This window comes from Python bivittatus, unplaced genomic scaffold (assembly GCF_059951505.1).
Source record: "Python bivittatus isolate LINGU-HERP-01145 unplaced genomic scaffold, Pbiv_v1 ctg000980_np1212, whole genome shotgun sequence".
In the NCBI taxonomy this organism is placed as follows: domain Eukaryota; kingdom Metazoa; phylum Chordata; class Lepidosauria; order Squamata; family Pythonidae; genus Python; species Python bivittatus.
Window position 1 is genome coordinate 4,948,537 of NW_028277125.1, and position 17,591 is coordinate 4,966,127.

General features: G+C 40.5%; 1 protein-coding gene across 1 annotated transcript in view; it reads left to right on the forward strand.

Annotated features, from left to right (window-relative positions):
- Positions 1-1,267: 1,267 nt before the first annotated feature.
- EIF2B5 (eukaryotic translation initiation factor 2B subunit epsilon) overlaps positions 1,268-17,591 on the forward strand; it is a 30,333-nt gene continuing 14,009 nt past the window's right edge. The window contains exons 1-7 of the mRNA XM_007431523.3: positions 1,268-1,468; positions 8,954-9,078; positions 11,759-11,944; positions 12,064-12,241; positions 13,144-13,224; positions 15,358-15,435; positions 16,637-16,946. Of these exons, the coding sequence (XP_007431585.2) occupies positions 1,313-1,468; positions 8,954-9,078; positions 11,759-11,944; positions 12,064-12,241; positions 13,144-13,224; positions 15,358-15,435; positions 16,637-16,946 (1,114 nt within the window). The 5' untranslated portion in view covers positions 1,268-1,312. The remainder of the gene's footprint in view (positions 1,469-8,953; positions 9,079-11,758; positions 11,945-12,063; positions 12,242-13,143; positions 13,225-15,357; positions 15,436-16,636; positions 16,947-17,591) is intronic.

The window sequence follows — 17,591 nt, forward strand, 5'->3', positions numbered from 1 at the left end:
TCCTCCTGGCTAGTAAGTAGAAATAAAATGGCTCAGCTAGATTTTCTGGAGAAACAGATACAGCATCGGGCACCAGGTGCTCCTGGGGAAATAAAATGGCCCAAGCTTATTAAAAACAACCTTATTAAAAGTGGCCAAGGGAGGATTAGATTATGTCAGCACAAGGGACCATCTGCTTGGAAAAAAGCGATGCTTTGTCAGCAAAGGAGCATCTTCTTGGACAAGAGCTGTTACTAAATTTAACCCTTTTGGACTAAAGTTCTAGGGGGAGAACTAAGCCTACTGCAACTTATTTAATGCCATACGATTAACTGCCTTTCTTGTAACAAATTTGTGAATGGAGTCTGTGCCAAGCTGGTCATCTCTAAATATGCTGTGCCTTCTATTCAAGAGGGGTTTGCTTGACCCAGCTATTTTGGGTAGCCTTAGATCACCGATTTTCAAACTTGGCCACTTTAAGAGGAGTGGACTTCAACTCCCAGAATTCCCCAGCCAGCACACTGGCTGGGGAATTCTGGGAATTGAAGTCCACTCCTCTTAAAGTGGCCAAGTTTGACCCCTTACGGACTATTTGCTGGGGAAAAAAAAAACTTCTGATTTATGGGTTTGATGATTAGAAATGGTAGGTTATGGAAAGAAGGAAATTATGTTGTAACCTTAGAGAGAGAGAGGGTAAAATATAAATGTACCTATAACTGCTATTAAGAAGACTGGAAGCCACTTCTTTATAATTTCTCTTTTTTTCTTTTTTCTTTTCTTTTTCCTTTCCTTTCTATTTCTTACTTTGCACTTTTTTCCACTTATTACTTTGCTTTGCTTTCCTTACTTTTCTCTTTCAAAATTTGTATTGTTTTTATTCTTTTAAAAATGTATTTAATACAAATTTTATATATTTGTATATTTTTGATATTTTTGAATATTTATATTTGTATATATTTGTATATATTTGATATTAATTTTTTTAAAAGAATAAAAACAAATATAAACAATAAAATATAAAAAAATAAAAACTAGATAGGTGATAGATAGATAGTTGCCAAGTTTGAAAAACACTGCTTTAGACAGTTATTTTAGCAGCTTTTCTTGCTTAAAATACTATTCAGCGTTAGACTCGTCTTCATTCAACTTGGACGACTCCAGTCCGCGCAAACGGCGCATGCGAATTATAGACCGCCCTCCAACCCCCCTCGCTTCAGTGGGCCACGTTTGTGTTCGAAGGCTTTTTGTCCTCTGCGAGACATCATCTCTTCCCCCGGTTTCTTCCGGAAACGGAAGAGGCGCGCCCCAAACGCGTGGGACAGCGCGAGCCGCCATGGCGTCCCGCGGCCCTGCTGGGAAGCGCGGCGCCGGCTCCGGGGGCTCGCGAGGGTCGGACCCCCAAGAGGAGCCACCGCCTCCGCTGCAGGCCGTCCTGGTCGCCGACAGCTTCAACCGCCGCTTCTTTCCCATTTCCAAGGACCGGCCGCGGGTGAGCGAGTGCCTCCCTTCCTCCCTCGTGGCCCTCGGGGTCCCTTTGCTAGGCAGCCCGGCGCCCTCTTGCTCTGGACTTCGAGCCCCGTCATCCCCTGCCAGCTTGGCCCGGGGCAGTGGGTTGAGGGAGTTGTATCTAACATCTGGAAGGCTCTAGATGTTGCACCTGGACGCCTGTCCGCAGCTCAGCTGTATTCTGCCACAGCGCTTCTCGTGGCCAACCAGTGACTAGGCTTTCTGAGGATGATGGGAGGTGTAGTCCAACTCATTTGGAGGGCAACAGCTTGACAGATCTGGACACTCGATGTTGACCGATGGAAGCTCCGTTCCTTCCCAGCCTCTGTGCCCTGACCCTTTGAATTGGGATTGATGGGACCTGGGATTTTTCTGCATGCAAAACATACGTTGTGTCATCGAGCAGTTATGACAAAACATCAGCAAGGGAGTGATTTTCAGAAGATTGCTTTCTTGAGCTTTTATTTACAGCGCACCTGGTCTTTAGTTCTTTCTTCCTAAACTTCCTTAGTTTCCTTTTCCTTCCTTCAGTTTCTTTTGTGTCCTCTCCATGTTCTCCTAAGGCATTCTTGTACTCATTAAAGGTTGTATTAAATTTGAATCCAAAGTAGTTAGATAACTTGTGATTTTCTCACAGAAGCTGGGATCTTAGTGTTATGACAAGTTTGTGCTCCAAGTTCCTGAAAATTTTGCATCATCTAATCAGTTGATGATGTGATATAATTGGCCTTTTGATGCTGTATATCTGTTTTTAAGCTAAAGTATGAAGAATCTTTATTTTATTCAGCCTGGCAACTCTCAATGCCTATTACATCTGTACTGGATGAAATCTCAGTTTTATAATTCATACTGATCTTTTTACAAATGTCTGTGCTTTTGATAACTGTCAGATAAGAAGTCTGTTTTATGCTGGACACAATTTCATTTGTCCAGTTATGTGTCAGGTAGCCAGCTGCTGAAGCAATAATTGTCTTTTGTATGAATGGAAAACAGTAGCTGATTTGCTTGACTAAGTGTGAGACTGCTAATTTCTGTGGTCAGTTTCACTAAGCCGTAATATGGTTTGACTTAGCATCTTGTATATACTTAACATTTATTTAATAAGCCCTGATTAAAATACGGTTTTGAGAGCCAGTTTGCTGTAGTAGTTACAGGCACCAGGATAAAAACAAGACCGTGAATTATGATCCTGCCTCAGGCATGAAAGCCAGCTGGGTGACTTTGGGCCAGTTGCTCTATCTCAAACCAGGCAATTGCCAGGAGTCAAGACTGACTTGAAGGCAGCAAAAAGAAAATAAAACAGGCTTTAGTTTATCACATGAGCGCAACCTATACCAAACCTGTCAGGAAATTAAGTTTTGTTTTTGTTTTAAATCTGATTAAGTCTTCAGATGGGGTTGGTTTTGAAGCCAAGACTGGTAGTTTCATTTTGGAAAACTTGGATCTTGTACTAGCAAGTTTGGTCTAGTGGTTAAGGCACCAGGCTAGAAAGCAGGAGACTGAGTTCTAGTCCTGCCTTAGGCATGAAAGCCAGCTGGGTGACTTTGGGCCCAACTCAGTTCAGAGAATTGATGTTATGGGGAAAATAGGAGGAGGCAGGAGTATTAGGTATGTTCGCCGCCTTGAGTTATTGATAAAAAAATAATAAAGGCGGGATAAAAAAATCTAAAAATGAATTTAAAAAAATCCTGCCAGTTGGAAGAGACAGTACTGAATTAAATGGATAAGTGGTCTGTCTCTGTATATGTTCAGGGCAGAAGAATGTTCTTGGTTTAAAAAGAAAAGTTCTTCGCACCTTATCTAAGCAGGATTTCGAAGCTGGTTCTCCAGCTTCTTTTATGCCGTAGTTATCCTAACTAGCAACTTTTTCTTCAGCTGCAACATTTAAAGTACAGTACTGGATAAACCCTTCTTAAATGAGACTGTTGTGAACCTAATTCATTTAATCTATTTAGTTAAAATCTTTAGAAGTCAGAAAAAAAGTTTAAGTTCATGGAGACAGTTTAGCAACCCTCTCAACCATTCTGCTGAACTCTGAGAAAAGGTTAGAATGCGTGGAACTCTTTAGCCTGGAAAAAAGGCAACTGAGACAGATATGATTGTGAAGCATAAAGTTTTTCTCCCTCTCTCCAACACTAGAATTAGCATCATCCAGTGAGGCTGAGTGGAAGGAAATTTGGAACAGACAAAAGAAAGAACTTTTTCATACAACATCATTAACCTGTGGGATTTATTGCCATAAGACTTATGGTGACCACTAATTTGTATGTTTAGAAGAGGATTGGATAATTCATTAGGGACAGGTTTAGCAAAGACTATTGGTCTTGAAGATTCAGTGTTGTCTCTGGGTTGTGGACACTGTGCCTTCAAATAACATTTGCAGGGTTACAATAGCAGGAGAGGAATACGCCTAGGGGCATTTGGTAAGTTACTGTGAGAAACAAAATGCTGGACTAAGAAGGGGTGGTCTTGTGATCTTATTCTGTAAAGTAAGTAATACAGAGTCTATGTATATTATTCTCTGAGTGGTAATCAGTTTTCTCTAATCAGATACTTGGAGGTTCTTTTCTATGGAGAAGCAATCTATTTGTAGGGTTTTGGTCTTTCTGTGGACTCATATCTAGCATTAGTGTTTTCATATACTTTTACCAGTAACTATGGAATATGAAATTGGACTTGCTTCATCCTTCGACAGTATATCAGTTATGGGAACAGAGTCTAGACAAAGTTTTCCAAGCCCACCTTTGTCAGTTTCCTCATTCACTTGTCCATAATTGCATGCACTACTTTGCAAGTACTGTAATTCGGTGTTGCCTCTGTAATGAGATTGCCTAAGTACAAACTTGAATTAAATTTTCCTGCATCCAGTGGTAGGAGGTAGAAAAACTTCCAGGGTGTTTTTTGTGCAAAAAACGTTACATCCCATGTTAATCATGAAGTGTGTTTCTCAAATTGCAAACATTTTCCAATGCAAATTAAACAAATTCCCCAGTTGTATATTTTTTCCCTTAGACATTTTTTTTCAGTTCAGCATCACTCTTTGTATCAGGATGTCTGCAGTATCTTTTAAAACAGAAAGCATTTCAGTTGTTTGTTCATTGCAGTCAAAGTATTCATTTGTTAAATCTTATTTATCAGTTGAGCTCATCCTTCTGATACAGCAATTTTGTGATTCTTGACCAGCAGTCTTTCCACTGAAATCAACAGCTGGTGTGGAAGGTATGGCACCTTTTGAGTTGTCCTATATAGGAAAGTGAATATGTCCATTATTTAGGAGTACTTTTACTCTGCATTGCTGCCAGCACCTAAACAGGCTTTGCTAGATTGTCTTTGGTAGCAACCAGCTTATCCTGCACAGAATTAATTGCTGATTAGACATTTCTGTCTACAGCTAGTAAAAACACCCAATTAAGCATCTATTAATATAATTTTTTAAAGGCTCAGGAGAAGCTTTTATGTAAGAAAAGGAACTCAGCCAGCTCTTGAGCAGTCCTCCTGGAAGTTTTGAAATTCTCCTACTGCCATCACAAGGAAGTACATCACAGTGATTGCTTCTGTGGGGTTGCTATTCCCATCATTTAGTTCCAAAAGGTATTTTCACATCTCAGTGAATATTGCAAGATGGTTTTGTGAGAAGAGATTTCTGGAGTGCATGTTTTCAGTTTGTAGGCAGTGTCACTTCCAGATACTGTGCAGGATTTGATTGGGTTAAAGTTGTTGTTGCTAGGATTTGAAGGAAGGGAGTTGAGCCAATTTTAACTTCTGAAAGGCATCCTACTGATTCTTGTGGAGTTCAGGAAAAATTGGAAGAGCACGGGAGAAAGCGCACTCCTTCAAATTATCGAGCCTATACCACTGACAGATGTAAAGATGATAATAGCCCCACAAACTGTACCCAGAAACTACCTGGAAGTGGTACAGTGCACTGAAAAATGAAATGCATAATGTTCCCAAAGCTTTTCACAAATGGTTGTGGGGACATTGCTCAAGAGCATTAAAGATGCTCTGATATTCTTTGCCAAACCAAATATGGAGCTAGCGGCCATTGCTGAAAAAAGGCATATGTTGCCACGTTGCCTGCGTTGCTAGGCAGGGTCAGACCTTCTTGGCCCTTGGAGAAGAGGCTACGAGAGAAATTCCAGAGGCTAGAATGGAAAATTGGGCAAAACCAAAAACAAAAGAAGACAATGGCAAACCGCTTCTGCATTGTTGCCAAAGAAACATGGGTGTGTCCATGTAGTCATCTGGAGTGAAATTTGAGTCAAGGGAGACTTTACCCTTTTGCCTCAGCTGCAACGCATAAGATTAAGACTAAAAGTAGAAAGAGTTAGGTACAAACCAGGTCATTTTGTTATGACTTAACTTGAATACAGGAGAATCCCTCCAAACCAGGAGTCTTTATTACAATAAAAGGTTGTGGAATCTGTGGCCCTCTAGGTCAGTGTTTTTCAAACTTGGCAACTTTCAGTTGCCAAGGCTATGAAACACTGATCTAGATGAACTGCTCAGCTGTAACACCGTATGGGTGATAGAAAGTGGCTGTGAAAACCAACAATATATGAAGGGGGGTAGAATGAAGGGGAGATCAACACCAAGCCCTGGTTGGAGTTAAAGAAAACACATTTTGCAGTAGTAGGCATTTTGAATGCTATTTAATAGTGATGTAGGCATTGTGTGCTAGGAGCAGTGAGTTAGTGTGATAAGATTGCCTTTTGATGCCTAAAATGTGATTGCTCTTACAACTACATGTAAAAGGAACATTTATTGAAGCAAGAGTGTGATGTTGTATCCTTTCCCAGGATCCTTGTGAATAAAAATTCTTCGATTTAAACAAAAGTAGATGCAGAGGTTTCTAGCAAAAGCTTGTCTAGACTTTGAGGAATAAAACCCTTAGTCAGGGAATGCATGGAAGAGCTAATTCAATAATTGGTTGAGAGGTATTAATGGTCCAGATGAGATTTTATGGAGAACAGAAATAAATATTGAATCCAGACTATGGCTGGATTTTTGTTTTTTTGAAAAATGCTCTTCATGCCTGTGTTTTTTTTTTTCCCCTCTACCCAATTGCAACAGCATCTTTAAATGACAATGTTGGGGCAGCTGTTATTATATTCATTACAAGGAGAATGCGGAAATTATGCCTTTATCACCAAAGAAGAAGAAAGGGCAAGCTTATAAAAAGCTGTATCTCAGCAGGCGACAGCAGCTGACCAGCCATATCTGGGCTTAGAAGCTGAGCAGGGTTGGGCTCACTTGGGAGGCTTCAAGGGAATTCCAAGGCTGTAGGCCAGATTGGAATGTGGACAACGAGTGTCCATGATGGCAATGGCAAACTCCTCTTGCCTTGTTGCCAAGGCAGCTACACAGATGTCTCCATGGACTCACCAGGAGCCAAACTTTATTGGGTTATAATGACCAGCCTGTCTGGCCAAGAACCTTTTATGGCCAGATACTGGAGGCTATGGCTTCTCGGTTGTCGGGATGGTGTCAAATGTTCAGAGCAAAGATCATCTTGTAATTTATTTATGTGGGTGGACTGAAAATAGCAAGAGTTGTTCCTGGATATATCCTGGGAAGCATTGTTTTATGATTCTGATCACAAAATTACAGTAATAAAAAGATGCAACAAACTGAATGTTGCATTAAGGAAAAGTTACTGAACCAAACCCTGGAAAATGACATGGCACAAATTTATACCAGCTCATGCATTTCTTATTAGTGTGTTGTGATGTTATCTGGCAAAATTGAATATTGGCTTCAGTCAGGGCTGGGAGCGTTTTCCTTTCCAATGACCTCACTTGACTCTTGAGTAGCCTGTCCAGATCAGGGTCCATAAAAGTAGAGAGGGAGCACTGGAACAAATTTTTTCCAGAAACATTATTTAATTCTGGGAGAATTCTGGGAGTTGAAGTCCACCCATCTGAAAGTTGCCACGGTTGAGAAACACTGGACTAAGCCATAGGTGGGACATGTGAAGTGGCCTGTTGTCCTCAAAAAGGCATCTTTAGCATAAGTATACACTCAGTATACTTGTTTTTAATTAATTTGGTAACAAGAAGATTGAAGAGTGTTTATTTTATTGATCAAAGTGGCAGTGTTGTCAGGTGGTAGCCCTTACCTGATCTTGCCTGATCTAGGAAACCAAGCATGGGTGGCTGTGGGTCATACTTGGATGGGAGACTTCCTGGGAATTCCAGGGCTCTTGGCCAGACTGGGAAATTAAAAAAAAAAAAAAATCAGCTCTGCCAAAGCACTTCTCTAACCTTGTCAAGAAAACTAAATGGATGCAAGTCATCGGGGCAGAGTTCAATTTGAAGACATACTTTGCTTTTTACTTTTAGAAATAGAGGGCATATGCCCCTGGATTTGGTTTTTTATTTTTTGTTTTCCTTTCACCTCTACGTCTGGGTATGTGCAGGGACGGGGAACTTCTGTTGTTGGCCCACATCTCCCAGCAGATTTGCTGGCATGGCCACTGGTGAAAAGTTCCATCTTTAACTCCTCCTGAAAAAATGACAGAAAGTTTGTGATTTCAGGCCATGGTTCTGCGTTTTGGAATTCCTACAAGTTTCTTCCATAATTTCCTCTTTATTGCTTTTATATCACAGGAAATAAATTTTTAGAAGACTGCATTTTGGTCTTTTTGCTGATTCATTTGAAATTACTGTATTGTAATTGTCTGTTCGAAGGTTTGCAACTTTTTATTGATGTGTTTTTGACTGAATGTTTTATCCTCTTCATATCATTGTTACCTGTCTTGGGAGCCATTTTTCCTATTATATAAATACTCTATTTTACAAATATAGTGTATAAATATATTTAACACTACTGGAAAGGGTAAAACATTATTCCAGCAAGCTATAGGTAGACAAGACTGTTTCAGTTATCTGAATTTTATTAATTTATTAATTTCAGGAACAAAAGGATGTTAAATGTGTGGTTATACAGTATTTCTTTGTCTCTTGAAATAGCAGCAGGGAACATCTAAATGTGAAGGGAAATAAACTCTTTCTTTTCATGCTATGCCCAGACAAACATTTGTCCTGGAACGGAAGCTTTACAAGTGCTAATAACAGTTTTCCTCCTGTGATAAAATCACATGGGTATGTATGTGTTCTTGCAAGCATGGGAAGAAAAAATACAACATGGGGGTACTCAGCCTGGTATCTTTCAAATGCTTTGGACTTCAACATCAGCCCCAAGAGCATTGGCAGAGGCAAAGGGACTGAGAGAGCTATAGGCACCAGTTTGTCTATCCCTGGTTTAAGGCAGTCCCCTGGTTGCAGTCCAATTTCTAACAATTTTCCCCATGGATGCTATTTTTGAAAAGGCCACCCATGTTTAATGAATACTGCATCTCCCGTGCTGCTTGTTATTTTATTGGAAGGATTATGTGAATCTTAACTATAAGCAGAACTGTAGATTATAGTGTGGTTGTTTTTTGGCTGACTTTTCTTTGCTTCCCTAGGCTCTGGTTCCTCTGGCAAATGTGGCCATGATAGATTATACCCTGGAATTCCTAACTGCAACTGGGGTGGAGGAAACCTTCGTCTTTTGCTGCTGGAAGTCAGCAGAGATCAAGGAACATATACAGTAAGAGCAGCCATTTTCTTGGTCTCTCCAAGAAAGGAGCGTCTTCCCTTTGCCTTTCGTCTCTCGGAGTTTGAGGTGGCTGAGGACAGATGGATGATTGTCATTGAATAGATGTAACCAAGTGGCATAATGTGTTGGGATAGGCATGAGAAAGACTCGTTGGACCCTGGATATGGACGTACTATAATTACAGTAGCTTATGGTTTTGTCAGCTTTTGTAGAATCAACACCTTTTAGAGTTGAAGGAGACCTTGAGGATCACCTAGTATTACCTTCACTTAGTGCAAACTTTGCAGCTACAGCATCACTGGTAACTGGCCATCCATTCCTCCATAAATGCTTCCAGTAGAGGAGATCTCAACTTTGGAACAGATCCACCACCCTTGTTTTCCAATGTTGAACACTTCTCACCATTAAGGAGGTTTCATCTTTAGGGAGAATCTGCTTCATTGCCATTCCAGACTTAACTTGTCCTATAGAGCTATTGAGAACAAGTATCTCCTTAATCTTCCCTACTCAGTCTAAACATAGCCAGCTTTTTAGAACAATCCACTCGCCATCTTTGTTATCCTTTAAATACACTCCAGTCTGCCAGCACCCTCCTTAAAACAGGAGGCTTGAACCTTTATGTTGTGTAGCTCAGAATAGTGATTAGTTACATGAACTTGCACTAAAAGGGTAGAAGCTGAACTTGTCAATTGTGCTACCGTTTAGTGCAGCCTTTTCTGATTTTGGTGCCTTCCAGATGTTTGCACTCCAACCCCCAGAATTCTTAGCAATGGCCATGCTGGCCTGGGAGTTCTGAGACCTGAAGTCAACCCTGGGCAAGGTGCCCAGGTTGAAGATAGGTAGAAACCAAGGCAGTGTATGATCTGGCAGTGGTATGGGAAGAGAATTGGCTTTGAGTGAAAAAGTCATAAGGAACCAATCCTCGCTTCCCACAAGTCTGCAAGAAACATATCCATTGACAAGGCTAAATAATTAAACCCAGTGGATGGTTCTGTGAAACTCTTTCTGTTTTAAGGAAACTTGCACAGAGAGCTTCCTGGCTGGGAGCAACGTTTAGACAAAAGCGCCTTTGTATCTCATGCCAATCTCAAATAACTACTCATTCCACTCCACTTGGCAATCAAACTATATTAAAAATAATTCAGTTGGGCTGAACAGTTTGTGCATCTCCCTTGATGCTCTGTTCAGGTAGATAAATGTAAAGATATGTATGTTACAAAGCTAGTATTTATGTATGCATAAGGAATAATGCCTTAATTTATGGATCAGAATAACTATTAGCAGCTCGTGTGTATAGACATCACCTAAATATACTTTAGCTGAATATAGGAAAGGGGGGGGGGGAGAGAGAATGAGAATGAATGTGACTGCAAGCACCAGAGGCTTTAAATTACAATTACAACTTTCCCACATGTGGAGAACTTTTACTGAAGTCTACATTTTCACTTGGAAGAAAATTCTGCTATTTCCAGAACGGCTTAATGTATATAAAAATGCAGGCTTTATTTCTTGAATTTTAGAACAGAAGCAGCATGAAAGACAACTCTAAGGCATTCAGAAATACTTCGGGCATTAGGACTTTCCTTTCTTATTTCCCTCTCTCAGCTCTCTCCTCCTTCCATTATTTCAGAGCGGTTGGGTACTCAAGGTTGCTGAACAGGGGTTAGTTTATGTAAAAATGGGAACTGGAGGTAGAGAAGCTGCAGTCAGTAAAGGATTCTTGCTCAGTTTGCCAAAATATTTTGTTGGAACTATACAAAAGTATATGAAAACTCTTGGTCTGATTTTTGCTAGTCCCGAGAATGTGTTAGGTATGTGCTACAATCTCTGTCTTACAAGGCAAATGTACAGATGGAAGTTCTAGAGAATGAGATGAACTGTAATTCTCTACCCTGGTTGTAGAATATGATGGCTGTATTCTTGCCATAGAATGCAAAATTTAGCAGACTGTGCACACTATCAGTCTTGACCTTTCTTTTGCTTTATAATAACCATTTATCCTACACAGGGCTACACAGAGGGCTGTATAGGAAAGAGCTAAAACACCTGTTGGAATTGGTGCTAAAAAACTCAGAGAGTTGGAACTGGAAGTTTGGAACGATATCCTTCACTTAGTAAACTATTGTTCCTCATTTCTGTTCTGCCCTCATTGCACATCAAATTCCCTCAAATTTTTACAAGAATAAAATCTCCCTCCCTCTGTAACAACTTAAAGAGATTCTATAAAGTGTGTCAGCAGATGGGAGGTCCATTCTCAAATTTCAGGATTCTGTGAGTTCAGGGTTGTAAATTAAGCATGGAGTTTTGAAACCCTGGCAGCTCGCAATGTTCACTGTATACACACTGTAGTACAGCAAAATGCTGCTAGACGGGTGCTGCTGGAGATTTTGTTGTGGGGGGAAGAATTCTAAATGGCTATGGAATCATCTCTGAAACTTTAATTTTTTCTATATCTTTCCTAGTTATTTCATTTTTTTTCCTCAGCAGCTATTGGAGTTTGCCTTTAAGCTCACCTACTTCTGTGTTGATATCAATATTTCAGATCCCTCTGTTTTATAATGCCATTTATTTATATACTTGTCTTGGCAAAAAGCCAAGTCATTTTGCAGTGCTTTCCTGTTGCAGAGGTTCTCATTCAGTTGCTTCTGTCTCTGATTTTTTTCTTCTTCAGAAACTCTAAGTGGTGCTGTCCGACATCTCCAAACACTGTGCGGTTTGTGACCTCAGACCTCTATCGCTCACTTGGCGACGTGTTGAGGGATGTTGATGCCAAGTCTCTTGTTCGTTCTGACTTTATCCTTGTCTCTGGAGATGTGGTGTCCAATATTAATATTTCCACAGCTTTACAGGAACACAGGTGGGTGTTCAAGAGAAAGGTATAAGGCCCTTTTGGCTGGAATGATTTGCTGCTATCTCTTCTGTGATTGTAATTATTATTATTTTTTTAACTTATCTTCTCCCCCTCTCCTGGTACAGGACACGGCGTAAGTTGGAGAAGAACGTGTCTGTGATGACGATGATTTTCCAAGAGTGTTCGCCAGGTCACCGAGCCCGATGTCAGGAAGATGACATCATCCTTGTCATGGACAGTGCTACAAAACGAGTGCTACACTATCAGAGAACACAAGGGCTGAAGCACTTCTGTTTTCCTATGGTGTGTGAACCAGAGAGCAAGAGTCAAACAGCCGGTTTTGCCATGAATTAATGGCCAGGGAAGCAGTGATGTTTCCTGGATTAGAGTAGGAATTGTATTTTAAATACCAGCTCTGTCTTGGGTTGGTTGGTGGCCTTGGGCAATTCATTCTACATCAGGCTTGGATTGCTGATGTCCAGTGTAGGGTCAGTGGATGGATGAATATGAAAATGTTCTACTTCTAAGAGGTAGCAAGCTTGAGTTTTGCTTCACTGTCCTCTTGGGATAGCTTTATGAGTTTGAATGCAAGCACCAACAAAAGATGAACAAGTGTGATGATGGTGTAGCTGATTCTCCACTCTGTTAGACAAGCCCATATAACTGGGGAAATGAAGGAAACCCTCATTGTTAGTGAGAGCCAGACTTCATTGATGGGACACTTGCTTTAAAGACACAAGTTCAGTCAATAGCATCTCTCCATTTAAAGAATATTAGGTTGCAATTAAAATGGGGAAAAAATGGGTTGCCTTCTTTGAATTCCTGGGAACTATTGCCAGGCAGACGAGCATGCTAAGCTGTTGGACTAATGGTGACCTTTAGCAGGAGGCAGCTTAAATTTTTCTCCAGAAAATGAGCATGTTGCTTCTGTGTTCTTGACTAGTGCTACTTTCCAACACACAGAGCTGTTTTTGGAAGCAGAAAGGAAGTGGGTCTTTTTGAAATCTCATTTTACTTGTTAGAAATTGAGCTGGAATTTGCTAAGCTGATTGTTTTGTGCTGGGTGGGTGTTGTGTGATTTTCCCCCATGGTCTGCTCTACACTCTTCTCCGGCCCCATTTTTCACACCGAAATGCCCAGTTAGCAGGGAGTAGCTTTGGCAGTGAATGAATATATCAGTCTTCACTATATTCTTTTTGTTCTAGAGCTTGTTTCAGAGCAAAATTGAAGAAGTGCAAGTACGGAACGATTTGCTAGATTGCCATATTAGCATCTGTTCTCCACAGGTATGTTGTTTGAAAAGCATCAGGAATTAGGAGCAGGTTATGGTTGGCTATGTTCTCTCATCATGCCAAGCTATCATTTGCTTAACCATAGTTGACTGGATCAGGTTGGAAGCTGGAAACAAACCAGCCACAAAATGATCTCATATAATGTATAAATACATTTGTAATATTAAAGATTTCTACCCAAAAAGTTATTGGCAGAGATGGAGATAATCTGTTAGGGATTCACGATTCCTTGCTGTTGATTTTTCAACCTAATCTATTTTCTGCATTTTAAGTACATCTCATCCAAAAAGGATACATTTTTTCCCCCAAATTTTCTGTTAATATCCTGTCAGCTACTAATAAAAACTGAATTAGCTTCTTGCACCGCACCATATTATAAGCAGTATCTTGCTGAGTAATGTGTGCGGTAAAGTAGAGTGGTTATCTTGCTGTCCACTGTGAAGCAAACAGGAAGGGCTTTTGGTTTCTCCAGAGCTGGGGGGTGGGCGGGCAAGTTGAATCTGTCCGGAGAGAGAGAGAGAGACACTGAAAATAATAAGTAAAGTTCTGCTAAGTGGAATTAGAGTAGAATTGTAAAATCAAAGGATCAGGAAGGATCTTGAAGGTCTTCTAGTCTAACTTCCTGCCCACTGTAGGACAAATGGCTATCCAGTCTTTTCTTGAAAACTTCCAGCGATGGAGCACCCATGGCTCCAGGAGGGAGGCTGTTCCACTGCTTAATAGTTCTCATGCTCAGGAAGTTCCTCCTTATTTCAAGTTTGGATCTCTCTGTTAAGCTTCTACCCAGTGGGTCTTGTCTTATCCTCTCAATACCAGTGTTAAGAGGATAACACATTACTGTTCCAGGAAGATTGCTTGATTTTTTTTATTTTTTATTTTATTTATTTAAATAGTATTTTATTAAGTTTTTAAGATTACAAAGTTAAAAGTTAGAAATGAAAAAGAAAATTGAAAATACAAATTATAAAGAAAAGGAAAAGAAAAAGTGAGATAAAGTAAAAGAAAAAGAAAAAAGACATGAAAAATAGATAGCTTCCAATCTATCTCTGGTCTTAAGAATAATAAGAATGTCATAAGTGCTAGTTTTTAATGCATTAAGTAGGAATAATTCTTTGTCAAAACATATCCCGTTACATTTATAATCTAATCTTCAAATCCCCATGTAAGCTTCGCCCTGCCTGCATTTTGCAAATAGTCCATCAATGGTTTCCATTCTTTAAGGTAATAATTATTTGAATTTTCTTTTAATAAACAAATCAGTTTATCATTTTCTGCCATTTCCATCAGTTTTAACAACCATTCTTGTATTGGTGGTGGTGTCTGGGTTTTCGCTATTTTTTATTTTAATTTGTGGTGCTTGTATACAACAATACATACTGTAGCTTTAAAACTTCCTGGCAAGGGTTTACTTTGTAGGCCATTTGATGGGGTAACTGCATCCTGGTTTGAAAAAACACTCTCTTGAATGTAGTGGGTCTGCTGAAATAGAGGCAAACCCCAATTTCTATGATGATTTTGAAAGTGGACCTCAGGACTGAGTTTGGTGCCCCCAGAGTGTGTGGGGCTGGAATGTTCAGACCAGTGGTTTTCTTCTGAGGAGGCAAATGTGTAAGCCTTGCAGAGGCTTTAAAGTTCCAGTCGTACCTTAGGCATTCCCATCCCTTCCACTTTCCCATTTATGCAGAAAAAATAGCCCATAACTGACAGCCCTGCACAAAACATCACTCACCACCATTGCAGATCCCATGCAGGGCACTGGGAGAAACTGTGATCCGAAAAGGTAGCCTCCTCCTGTTGTTTTGACATGATGGCTCCCAACATAGAAAACTCAAGAGAGGCAGGGTGCTTGGGCAAACCGTGGGCAGGCCAGAATATAAGAAGCCCGAAGACAGAAACATGCCTGAGCTTGGAAGCCTACCAAGTACAATAGCTGGAAAATCTTTCCATACAGTGCCAAACATGTTCCTCTGGGCACTTGAGTCTACAGTTATGCTTGGTAAGGAATGAAGAGACGCATGCATAGTTCCTTGTGCCAAAGGTTGAAATTCTGTTGGCATGTTGGTCTTGGTTCAAACAGAATTATAAAATTTAAGTTGTATAAAATCAGCTATTTTTGTTCTTTTGTAGGTGGCTGAGTTGTTTACGGATAACTTTGATTATCAAACTCGGGATGACTTTGTACGTGGCTTGTTGGTGAATGAAGAGGTAAATTTGTAGTGGAGGCTTCTGTAGCTGAGTGGTACAGTCTTGTTCTGAGTAATGGAGGTGTGTTTAGGAGGAGGAAGATCTCAGAAATATATCACCAGGGCATTGTGTATTCGTTGTCTATGCCAGAAGGCCTGGGGGCCGGATGGGGGCTCGCACTAGTGGAAATGGCTTGTGGTCATTGATCTTGCCCCCCACCCCCGGCATCTTGAATGTTTTTAGTATTTATGTACAGGGTTTGTTTTTTATACTTGATTTTTAATGGATTAATTTATTTTAATTATTTATGGGGTATTTTTAATTATTGATGGGGTCTTTGTTTTTAACTGTTGGCTGCCCAGAGTCACCTGTTGAGGGGAGATGGGCAGCATACAAATTTAATAAATAAATAAATAACTAAATAAATATAATTTGCATTCTTCTAGTAGAATAAATTATGAATGGCATATAGATAATAATTTGCCAAGATCAAACTTCCATCTGATTTTGGAGTAATTAGCAAGAAGTGGGTGAATGGAATTCAGAATTATTCAGTGACTGCTGTGACCATGTGAATTACACAGTTCCACCCATTTTGCCATACCTATACCTACACTTCCTGAAAGTGGCCCTAAGCAGGCCCTAAGCGATCTCCTGTTGCTGCAGCAAATTTGACTTTGTATATAGTTAAATTGTCCATGTAAATAACATGCCCAGCCTGAAGGGAACATATGTGTTCATATGCTCACCTTTGTGTGTAATATAAATATTAATTGACTGATGAACTAACCTATAAAGATAGATTCTTACATGAAAAGATGTTTGAATGTCAACCTTTGTTATGCAAGTAAACTCTTGAGGGGCTTAAATTCTCGAGGGTACTGAAATCCAGCTTTCCCTAGCCTGGGGTCCTCCATATGGTCTGGACTGCAATTCTACAAGCTATGCTCAGAGTTCTGAGTGTTCTGGAGGGGTTTGGGGGGGATAGCTGCTTTAAGAACCCCAAATCTGGGTCAGATTCTTATTGATTCCTGTTGATTTATGGAAGCTAGGACATCTTAGTAGTAATAATTTATTAAACTTGTATGCTGCCCAACTCTCAACAACTCTGGGCGGCTCACAACAATCAGGCAAAGAAATTACAAATTACAACCTTAACTCCCCATTTCGTTGGAGAAGAGGGCTCAGGGGCTTTCCTTAATAGCCCTTCTCTGTTCTTCAGGTCCTGGGGAACCAGATCCATATGCATGTGACATCAGAAGAATATGGCGCCTCTGTATCCAACTTGTTGATGTATGAGTCTGTGTCCTCAGACATTCTGCAGCGCTGGGTCTATCCAGTCACTCCAGAAATGAACTTCACTGATGAGAAGCAGAGTTGCACTCATTCCCGCCACAACATCTACCGTGGGGCAGAAGTTAGTCTGGGACATGAGAGTGTGCTGGAGGAGAACGTACTCATTGGGCAGGGAACATCTGTGGGCACAAAATGCTCTATAACCAACAGTGTCATTGGGCCCAACTGCAAAATAGGTAAGATCTGAAGGCCATAAAATATGGACAGTTTGGCCTGAGGAGTCATCTGCAGTGTTTGGGCTGCAGGAACAGAGGGGTGACAGAAAGAAGTTTTATTAACCGTTGAGCCAAGAAGGAAGGTGAAGTAAAATGGGAAGACAGGATCAAACCATCCATTCCCATCACAGAGATTTTGTGCAGTTGCTAATTTACTGGAGAAAAATACAAGCAGAGAGAAAACCAGAGAGGAAGAGAGTGTTTGGTGGTTTGCAGTGGCCTAGACACAAACCACATACAATATTGGGTAAAAGATTGATTTAAATCCAGGTCTGCCCCCATCACATGTAAAGTGAGGCTCTCTTGATTTAAAAGTTTCTTCATGAAGTCTCTGTGGGGCAAGGACATGCAGGAAGGTCTGGTGACTTCTACTCTTTATGGGTGCCTTTTTTCCCCAGAGGATCACTGATTACCAAGCTGAACCTTTGAGCGAAAACAGTGCAGATGACTTGTGAACAGAGTTCCTAGTTCCTTGCTGGTGTATCTCTTGGCCCAAAAAGGAAGGAACCTCATGGTTCGTAGGGCATCATTGGGTCTGAGTGTGTTTATTGCATGGGATTCCCAGTATCTTGCACTGTGAGCTTTTGATCAAAGGGGACAGTTACA